The 11,117-nt window shown below is 42.3% G+C and overlaps 1 protein-coding gene across 1 annotated transcript; it reads right to left on the minus strand.

Annotated features, from left to right (window-relative positions):
* Positions 1-423: 423 nt before the first annotated feature.
* CBLN4 (cerebellin 4 precursor) lies at positions 424-10,217 on the minus strand. The gene is made up of 3 exons (XM_035343732.1): positions 9,601-10,217; positions 7,992-8,108; positions 424-5,278 (listed from the first exon to the last, which is right to left on the minus strand). Exons 1-3 carry the CDS (start codon positions 9,877-9,879, stop codon positions 5,081-5,083), a joined length of 594 nt encoding a protein of 197 aa, XP_035199623.1. The 5' UTR covers positions 9,880-10,217; the 3' UTR covers positions 424-5,080.
* Positions 10,218-11,117: the final 900 nt, after the last annotated feature.

The raw sequence follows: 11,117 nt of genomic DNA on the forward strand, positions 1-11,117 counted from the left end.
GCCCTGCTTTGCAGGAGTAAATCCATGCACACGTGTAAGTACAGAGATAAAGCTGTTTTATTTGCCAGTCTCCAGTGCTCTGCACTACACTTCTACATGTAGTTTCCTCCAGCAGGATAAAAGCCATCAGATTACAATATGGTGGCCTTAACAGGATGGGTCAGCATCATGCATTGTAGAAAAGTATTATGCATATAAGCAGAACACAGGCAATTCACTAAACTGGACAATAGGTCAAGAATGTATATGAGTTAAGTTAAGTTGCATGGAAGTCAGCTTTATCATTTTCCTCCCCTCTTCTGGATTTTTTTTCCCACGTTAGACACTGGGGAAAAAGAAAAAAGAAAGAAAAAAAACACTCCCCCGTCTCCCTTCAGAAACGAACTTTTCTTAGATCATTTCTGATCACATATTTTTTCTTAAAGCCAAGCTGAACCACAAGGCATAAAGAAAAAGGGGGAGAAGAACCTGTTAAACAAGATGCAACTGGCTTTTTCCCTTCCCCAGACTGTGAAGATTAAAATAGTGATTGTTTCCATCAAATGCCTTAGATCACAGCTTTCACTAACCAGACTATTGAAGCCACATTTCCATTATTCATCCATCACTTACATAACGGTGACTGATTTTATCATTATCCTTTGTATGCATTCCCCTTAGTGCTCTAGGGTAGGAAAGGTTTCCCTCCACCCCATCCCTTTGCTAACCAGCAACAGATGCATAACTTTAGCTCAGTGTCTAAGAGTCTAACAATGTGTTTTCTCAAAGGAGCCTTTTCCATCTGGATAACAATAGTACAAATATATGGTGTTGTGGCACGTGCCAACCACTAAACTCATTCTCTGGGGATCTTCATTTGTTTACATTGAGTCATTTGGTTAATGTTGTCCTTAGAAGACAAAGAGTTTTAATATTATAAAGAGCTCTTACAACATGAAGGGCAACTGTTATGAATTGCTAAGGTAAAGCCTGTAACCAACTCAGAAACCCTTATGAAAGGAGGAGGGAATATATCTGCTTCTCTGCCTCAGACCATATTTCATGTTAATGGTTCAGCTTCCGTCTTGTGATTATGATACACTGCTTCTTGCATTTATCTTTTCTATTCTAAATTATGCTTGTAAAAATACTACGCATTCTGCAGCTGTGTTCTTCTGTGGGACTGGAAAATATAAAAATAAAAATAACTTTTAAAAAACAGAGTTAATAATTAATATCGAGTTCCTCAGGACACTTAAAACTGCCCAGTTTGCTGCATTCGTCTTCCTAGAAATAGAGATCCAGATAACAGGTAAGAGGAAATATAACAATATGCTATTCATTCCAAAACCTCCTTTCAAAAAAAATGCCTTCTGTCAGAAAAAGGAGCAGTCCCACAGGTTGAATGGGAGCAAGCAAGAGCACTGGGTGTGTTTACAATCTGGATGCGGCACTAGTTGATTTCCAAACCAATCTCCTGTTTCTCAGTAGTGACACTGAGGTCACAATACTTCTGCCATGGCCTGGGGAAGGTGGTTTAATAGACACTCAGAAAATATCCCGATACTACTAGAAAATGGCATAATGCAAAACAAATACAAATTATTGCCTAATAATAATAATAAAATAAAAATAAAAATAATGTTGCATTTTCCTTCGCCATACTTCAAAGTTAGCTTTTCCTTTCTTTATAAAGAGAAAAGTGCTTGTGAAATTTTCAAAGCTACCTCAGTGCCTTCTGTTACCCAGGTTCTTTTAAACAGTATTGGTTTTGGCTCCACAACCAGTTGGCACATACATCCTCAACTCATCCTGGCAAATAGGATTCAAAGACAAGAGCTGTTTTCTATACAGGATGAATTTAGGAGATCGGGGCATTCCTGGCTCTCCCAGATACCTAGCTCTGCTAAAAAACATCACCTAAGCATGACAAAGTAGTCCTTTTTATTTTCTCAGTTTTATAATAAAACATGGATAAAGTATAACTAAAATACAGATAAAAAAGTAAAAATGCTGATCTCATTTGTAAAGAGACCACTGATAACAATATAACACTGATAACCACACATGGCCAGAATTTCTTGCACACTCAGCCTTCTATATCAGCTACAAAGCTGGCTGCTGTAGCATTAACACAGGAAGACAAAGGAAAAAGAAATGAGGAAAGAAAGGAAAAAATTGTAATTTCCAAACCCAGCTCCTCCTGGGCTTGGTGAGCTATGCTCCTCTTCTGGGAGAAACTCCTACGGAAGCAACTGAAGTGTGGGACAATGCAGTGAAAACGAGCTCAGGGTCCGGGAGATAGCTCAAACTGTAACCTAAAAGCCAGAGTTTGTCCTTGTTGAAATGTTTAAAAGTGAGCCGAGACAACTGGCGTGCACTTGTCCACCTCCAGAGGCCACCTCAGCTCTCAGCGCTGTGCACAGGTGACACGAGATGCTTCTCAGTGACTTCCCTGACACTTTTTGTTCCCTTCACTACCAAAATAATTAGCTAGGAATTCCAGTATTAGAGGCTGAGCAGAAAAATTTAGGACATTTCCATCAAAATATATCTCTTTAATTGAATAACTTCCTAGACTGTCTTGTTAAAGTAAATAACTGCTAATGACTCAAGCAATCAGAAATGTTTTGCCAAGGGGAAATCAACAGTATATTAAGATAGTTGAGTATTATTGCTGAATGCTAAAGGCAGCTTTTAGAGATCAGATGTTTACAAACTAAAGGAGTTAGATACATTTGATCATTCCAGAACATATACTGACACCTTTAATATCATTTTTCTTCCATCTGTGCAGGAACAATATTTCCTTTACATTACATATATACCAATGGGTAAAGTGAGCTTTCAGATTTTACTGATTTTATACAAAATACTGATGTTCCCCCCTTGAATCAACTCTATGGCAAATATATTTTTCATAGTATCATGCATATTATGTGCTGCAATCCAAGTTTTTTTAACAGATATATATATGTATATATACACATTTGTTTGGTGTAGTGGTGATATACTTTGATTAATCATAACGAACATTTTTTATGTTTTTTAAGAAGTAAATCATTTGCCTTCTTGGCAGATCTTTCCAAGTTCTCTCAAACTTCAGTGTTATGTGCAGAAACTATACTGTGTCTATCAAATGACCTTCCCCTCATCTGACTTATCCTGTAGGAGTGTGAACGTACCCACCTATCTTCCTGAAATTTAAATAAATAAATAAATAAGAATAAAAACCACCCTGTACTTTGGATCCAGGAAAATAAGGAATTTGGGCATTATTCTGTGCCAGTGATCCTCTAAAATTTTATAATAAACCATCAGCCACGATTAGACTTTATATCTGTGAAATAACCATTTACAACAGTTAGAGCAATGCAATATACTGCACTTAGCTAACAAGCAAAGAAATTGGAAACAACTAATACAACAGTTCAAGCCAAAGCTTGGATTTTAGAAAAGGTCCTAGATTCCTGGATATCCTTGCATCCAGATGTTTTCTCAACTACATGGTGTGTTTTAAATTAGAACCATACCCTTCATGATATGCAAGGCACAAATGTCCATTGAATTCACTGTGTACTTTTGGACATGGGGAAGGGAGGTTTCATTAGCAGTTCATGTGAAAATCATTTTCAATTGGTATTCGATTTCATTGCACTGGACTGTAATGCTGATGGCAAAACCTAAAGCACAGCTCTCGTCCAAAATCCTTTGGAATCAATGTGATTCTTAACACTAAATTCTGTGAAGCCAGTATCTCTGCCTAAATACTTTCAAGTAAAATGCATAGGTTACTTCTAGATCATTCTGATCATCTGTAGGATTCTGCCAGACTAAACTGTGACAGCTTGCCTGCCTCCAACGACAGTTTCTGTGAATCCTAAAGGCTTCCACTTTGCATATAATAATTATATCCAATAAAAAATAGCATGAAGTGACTTCCAGAATCCAAAGGTCAAAAATTCAGCTAACATATATTAATCTTTATTATGTAACAATGACATAATAAATAAGTTTATGAGTTCATATGACCTGTACAAAAAGCCAAAAAGATATTGCACCAAGTTAGGTACAGGCTATTTGGATTTAATATTTGTTAAACATATGATCTAAAATTATATACAGTTGTGGAGTTAAGGCAAAACTAGATGATACCTTTAACACAACAGAAGGTTTGAAAAATAGACATAATTATAAAGAGGGGGATCTCATCTCCAGCTAATAAAGTGGCTGTGTCTAAGGAAGGAATCCCTTAGATTTTTAATAAAGCAGTTATTATCAATCACATTAATTAAAATTGTGAGATTAATAAGTGTGAGATTTCCTGAAGGGCAAAGCTGTTTTGCAAAGTTGTGCCTGAATGATCACCTTTAACCCTGGTTAAGAGTATTTTTCTTAATGATTATAATAATCTGCTCTTCTTTTTGGAAAACACCATGTGGAAAAGAGGAATACCTTACATACACAACTAAAATACAATCATAACCTCTTAGCTTTATGTGAGCTAGACATGATTGTGACCGGTGACAGAGCATAGATATATGGGTGAGCCATCCAACAGACTACACGCAGAGGAGAATTAAAGTCAATCACGTATCAATAATAATTACCTTTCTCAAGACAATGGAATAAATCATGTCAGTTAAGTCCCAGTGACAAAAACATGTATGACCAATATATCAATATACAGTTCTTTGGCAGCAACACACTAACTCTTGATTGAAGTCTGAACTCAAACTCTCCTAAATTATAGACCTGGTTGCCAGTCTTTTTGTAATTAAAGAAAATCCACTTCTCTCATGAATCCAATAAGTCCAGTAAATGAAATCTGAATAAATCTTGCAGGCAGCTTTAGACTGTAACATTAAGCATAGATATTTATCGTCTGCTTTAGTTTCAATCCAAATATACTGTATTTAAACACACGAAATTCTGTGAAACTTCTGAGTAGTTCAGATGGGGCCAAAATCCATTAAGAGAATCCATATTCACCCATGAAAAAACAATAAAGAAACATCAATCCCATGATGAGAAAATGATCTTCATGTAACAGGGGCAATGATGAGTCCACACCTGGATGAATGTCACAGGAAAATTGACTTTACAGGGGAAAGACCAGAAAGCCAGAAAACGTAGAATACTGCCATCCACCGACCAGATTACCTTTCTCCAATTTCAGGTAAACCTTATCCTCCTTGTCTAGATAGAGCAGGACTCCATTAGTGGCAGCTTCACGTGTGACGTCCTTGTCCCCGGCAAAAGCAGAAATGACTGGCTTTCCGTTTAGCATCAAATTAACCTACGAGAGAAAAAACACTGAAAAGCTCTAATTAACAGGAAAACGTCAACAAGTCTCAATGAATATTAACTGCAGTGCCAGAGGTCTATTTAAGGTCCTGCTGTTCGCTGCTGTTGTTGTTTGTTTCTTTTTAACTAATTACAGTCATGTGGTGTGGACGTGTTTCATGGGCTAAATGGGGTCAGTACAACGCTGCTCACTGACTACAATGGTTCGGGCTCAGACAGTGTGAAAGGTAAATGAGATATTGTCGTCATCAGTTGCATGTCCACATTAATTGTTGGCAGGACGCCCCTGTCTATGCTAGCTCTCTGGTGATATGGACCTGTGAGCTTGTACCTCAGCTTTGTTTCATATTGCCTACTTCACAAGATATTTAAACGGGGTATTTTACTAGCAAAGAAGACATTTTCAAGAAACTTAGGCACCCAGATATGCAATGTAGGCACCTAATGAGATTTCAAAAGTACTGCAGTAGGCTGGGAGCTTACATTTCATTGAGAGCAAAATATACATCCTTTCCATTATTGACTGCAGCTTGATTTGAAAGGCTAGAACAGCCCTTCAATTTTAGGAACCGCCCCACTGTCTTTTGATACTGAATCCTTTTGTCCATAAAACACTGCTGGATGTCCACACAGCCTCTTCTATGAAAGCCACACCACACAGACAATTGTGTAAGTAAAGTTGGGCAGGTGTCAAAGGAATGGACAGATCCAGGCATTTTCATTTCTCCTATTAGTTTTCCTCTTCATTTTCTTTTTAAATGACTACAATACAGTCACGGAAGGGTGAATTAAGAAATGCTTGGTTATACTGAGTATTCTGGCCTTGCATATGCTTACATTAATTTTAATGGGAGTCACAGTGGAAAAAATTACTGCTCAACGTCAGGGCAGCAGAATCTGGCCCTGATTTGGGATTTGCTTATCTGGGATATCCACTTAATCAGATATCCCCAGGGAACCAATTTCAGTTTAATGATACTTAATGGCACTACCAGATGTTCCAGGGGCATAGTAATATCACTTATGTCGGAAGCCTTCAGGTGATTTAGTGGTGTTTAAGTCTGCACGTGGCTGACTCAAGCTGGTTTGCTCTACTGCAATGGTTTTCAGTCCTCCCCTTCACTATAACACACATAAAAAGGTCATCAAGATTTAACTTGTTGCTTTATTTAGGTTCATCTTATCTGTTCTTTACCATCTCTGTTAGTTGGGTTTCCCTGCAGGTCATCTTACAGCTATTTGGATTATAGCAGAAGACATACCACAGGTTTGCCTCAGATGATCTTACATTAACAGTGCCAAAATGGAGCTAACCAAATTCATCCATCACTTCTGAAAATCTTGATCTATGAAAGGTTTTAGGTCATGAGGTAGGTCATTAAATTCCCTGTTACAGGCCCCAGACTATCAGGTTTGAGTACTTGGGTGTAAAACACCAAAGGATGCACTGGACTTCCAGAATCCAAGCCTGAACATCTTTCCTGCAATACATATTTTAAATCTGATGAAGGTGACTGACATACAGTTATTCTAGGCCATTTCAACCCTCAGCATTTAAGAGAGTGAGAGGAACAGCATTTGATCCTATTAAATAGCTTACAAGCTCATTATAGGTAAGTTCATGATGTCAACATTTCATCTAAGACTTTCACCTTTGACCTGAGTTGAAGCAAGTTTTCAAGTTGTAAACTGAAGGTGAATTTCCCCAGGGATGAGAAAGTGCTTTGCACCAGCTTACTCTGCCTTCTATACCATTTACACTTTTCGCAGGAGCTTTCATGGCAACCCAAAGCCAGAGCTGCCACGAGAGGGCTGATCATGCCTCCTGCAGAAATCAGTTTCCTCCCAGCCCCGTACACTAAAAACCATATTCAGGAGCAAATCGGAGCTGTGTAAAAGCATCAGATACTTCTGAATTCACTGTGAATTCACCACTGTGAATCCAGTGGTCTCATAGGTGAAAGTGGAGGAAGCTACAGACATTATTCTAAATCTAGAAAGCCAGAATATATGTCACAGAAATTGCATGACCTGGGGTGAAGATTAAGGAATGACTTTAAGGAATTTACTTTTGGCTCAGCAAGGCGATGTTCAGGAACTTAGAGGCTTTTCCTCTAAGCTAGTACATATTTATATTTAATTAAGCAGTTCAGCCACTATTAAGCTGCAAAAGAAAGCATAGAATTGCACCTTTTTTAAATATATGAGGTATGATTTATATGGTGAAGCAAGTTAGCAAGTTTAAAATGCTATAAAGGTTTCCCTAGATGATAGCTCTATGTCAGCACAACATTCTGGTGTAGTTGCAGAACAAGCAGAGCACAGCAGACTGGGTTCATGAGCGTCTATCTGGCATCATGATCTGACAGCCAGGTGACAAGACATTACCAAAATAAGCAACTGTGGTATGTATCCTCAGAACCCCTGTGTTCAAGACAGTGAGTTTAACCAGTAGAAAAACATGACTTTTCAATACTATTTATGCAATCAAATGAAATTCAGAGATGTATTTTACTCTTTGTTGGCTCATTCCAGATGTTTGTTTTAAATATATTCACGCTATTGCTAGGAACTCTACACCACAAGTTGCTTTAAACTAAGCTATTCTTCCTTGAAAGTTTGTTAAATGCTTGTGTTCGGTCAAGATTCTATTGCGAATAAACAATTTAAGTAAAAGATTGTATAGTCATACTTGATCAACGTACCTGTATTGTTTGACTCTGATAGACTTTTATTACGTGAAAACTGAAACTGTAAATTCCTTTTCTTGGTGCTACAAAGACAGACTCCAATGTGAAAAAATTGCCCACATTTACTAGGATCTACAAACAGAAAGTACAGGGAATTAGTACAGGTGTTCAGCGCTAAATAATACATATAGACTATTAACTGTTCCCCCATAGATATTTGTCCATCTACATCTCTGATTTTTCATTCATTGTTCTATCAACTAAGTTGAAATATTACTCATAAAATGGATGTTTATTTATATTTATCGTACAACTTTACTATAAGTAAGCTCAGGCGAGGATGTTTCTTACTCTGCTGCTATGTCATGCCTACAAGATCTTTCCACTACACATGTTTAGAGGAAATTAAGAAAAGGCATTTTTTTGCTCATCATTCTCCCAAAATGACATCAAAACACTGATTCTGGGAGTGGCATATTGGTTTTGGCTAGAAAGCACCAGCCAAGCCAACACCACCTTCCTGAAAGTATCAAGCTGTGAGGAAGGCTGTGTGTGAATGCTGTAATTCATTCAGCAGTTCAGAGTCAGCCTGAGCTACCAAAATACCTGGCATATGAGCGAGATCTGGCTGTGAGCTTTTGCTGCTTTGTTTTTGTAAGCACTAATAATAATTTGGGTTTGATTAAACAGACAAGGAACCGAGAGGAATGTACCAGACGAGTGCATCATACATACGCTAAATCTCTTCTCTAATGACTAAATTTTTCTTTCTTCCCACTCAGTTATGCTCTATTTTTAATTGATATTTTCAGGCTCCTTTATTCCAGACACAGCCCTAGAAAGCCATGAGGAATGCCCACGAAGTTAGGGCGATTCAGATCACCAGCACAAAGCTACGTAACAAATCTGGCTTCGGCTGTCAGGATAATTTACTGCTCATTTTGATATGATCTAGGAAGTAAAATGACCATCGGTCTCAATTACCTGCCCTAGGACGAAATACTTGCTGCAGCCTGTATGTTAAAGCATGACTGAGAGGAACTGTACTAGGAACCTGTGGTTTTTATAGAAAACTTGAATTATTTTTCCTTAAAATCCATTCTTCTCTTCCCCCTCCAAGGCTCCACCAGCCAACCGAAGTGAGGACGGGGCTGCCCGCACCCGGGCACCGCCGGTCCCCCAGCGTCTCGGGGTCCCCGAGGACTGCCCCGGGGATGCTCGCAGGGCCCCGGCGGTCTCCCCCCGGGGTCTCCCGGCCCCACAGCCCCCCGGCTGGCTTCACCTCGCCACCCTGCCGGGTGCCATCCACCTCCGGGCCGGGAGGGGCCGGAGGGCACGGAGTGCACAGCCCCAGAACCCCGACGGCGGCCTCCCCCTCCGCGCCCCGCTCCGCCCTCCCCGGCGGGCAGCCCCTTCCTTCCCCGGGAGGGGTCTGGAATTAAGGTTCCCTGCTCCTCAGGAGCCCCCAGCCTCCCATTTCCCCAGCTTTGGGGCTGGGGCTCCCCGCGAGCATCACCCCAGGGCTCGGCGGTTCCGCGGGACACGAGGGGACGGCACCTGTTGATCTCCCCCCAGCCCCTCGGGGATCCCCCCCGCCCCTCCTCCCCCGGACCCCGCAGCCCACCTGGTCGAAGTAAATGATGCGCGTCTTGTTGCTCATCTCGGAGGGCTCGTGGTTGGTGCTCCTCACGGCCGAGAAGGCGACCTTGGAGTTGGCCGCCCGCACGGAGATGCCGAGCGGGGAGGAGGACGAGCCCTTGGCGTCGGTGGCCGGGTTGGAGTCGCAGACCACCAGGCACTTGCCCTCCAGGACGATGGGCTCCGTGTCGTTCTGCGCCCTCGCCGCGGGGCCGCCCAGCGCCAGGGCCAGGAGGAGGAGGGCGGGCAGCAGCCGCCAGCCCATGGTCGGCACCCGCGGCCCCTCCGCGCCGCTCCGCGCCCCGCTCCGGCCACCGCGCACCCGCGGGAGGCCCCGCCGGCAGCCCCGCACTGCCCCGCACCCGCACCTCCCGGCACCGCCGCTCCGAAGTCTTCTCGCTTTTCCTCCGGCTTCTTCCCTCTGCCTCTTTTTTTTTTTTTTTTTTTTCACCTCTCCTTTTCTTCTCCTCCCCCCCCACCCCCCGCCACCACTTTGTGTCTTTTTTTTTTTACCCGAGTCCTCTTTCAAACCCGCCGCAAAAAAGCAGCCGGACAAAATAAACACTTCCCGGCGCCCCCTTTTCTCCCCTCTCTCCACATTAAAAAAAAAAAAAAAAAAAAAAAAAAAAAAAAAAAAAAAACTCAGGTGAATTATTGATGAGAGAGAGGAGAAGAGAGGGGTCACGAAGAAATAAAACCAGTTGGCGTTGCCATGATTGCTGCTGCCGGCTCGCTCTCCCCTTTCAGCTGGAGATCCAGGATGCTCAGAGTGGCGGAGTGGAGAGGTGGCAGCTTACCCCCAGCTGCCAGATCCCGTGTCTGTTACCACCGCCGGGGTGCTGCAGACTCCAGATCTCTCTCTCTGCCTCTCTCCGCCACAATCCCCCAAAGAGTTATGTCACAACAAACCTTCCCATCCCTCGCCCAGCTGGGCAGATGCGGGGCTCCATTAACAGAGACCCTCCTCTTGAAATTGCCCCCTCCACCGACTCGCACACTTGTCCTCCCAGGCAACTTTTTAAGCAGCTGCAAAGCCAAAGGGAAAGCAACAAATCAGTGCAACGTCCCTTGTTTCCAAAAGGAGGCGGGGGTAAGAACTGCAGCCTGGTGGAAAGGCATGCTTCTAAACCTGGAGGAGTCTCCCGGGGCACAGACCTCCCGTGCCTTTCTTTGCAGCTTGCATTTTGGCACGACACCCTGACCCCGCGTGTGCTGCCACTGATGCCCCAGAGCCCAGCACTGGGGAGGGGAGGAGGGAAGCGGACCCCTCAAAGCCCCTTGCTCAGACCCCCCATCACTGAAAGGACTTTCCTGCCTTCCCTTTGAGGATTAATGTTGCCAGGTATTGCCTCATGGTGCTGCCAAATGGCTGCTGCTGGGAACGTTTTGATTAGACTCCTCTGTCTAGTAATAGTTTCTTGTTCGGCGGTGTGCTGAAAGGATGGGAAGAACAAGCAGGTGCCTTTGCTCAGTACTCCCACGCACCAAGATTATTACAGACTT

The sequence above is a fragment of the Oxyura jamaicensis genome, chromosome 20 (genome assembly GCF_011077185.1).
Source record: "Oxyura jamaicensis isolate SHBP4307 breed ruddy duck chromosome 20, BPBGC_Ojam_1.0, whole genome shotgun sequence".
Lineage (NCBI taxonomy): Eukaryota > Metazoa > Chordata > Aves > Anseriformes > Anatidae > Oxyura > Oxyura jamaicensis.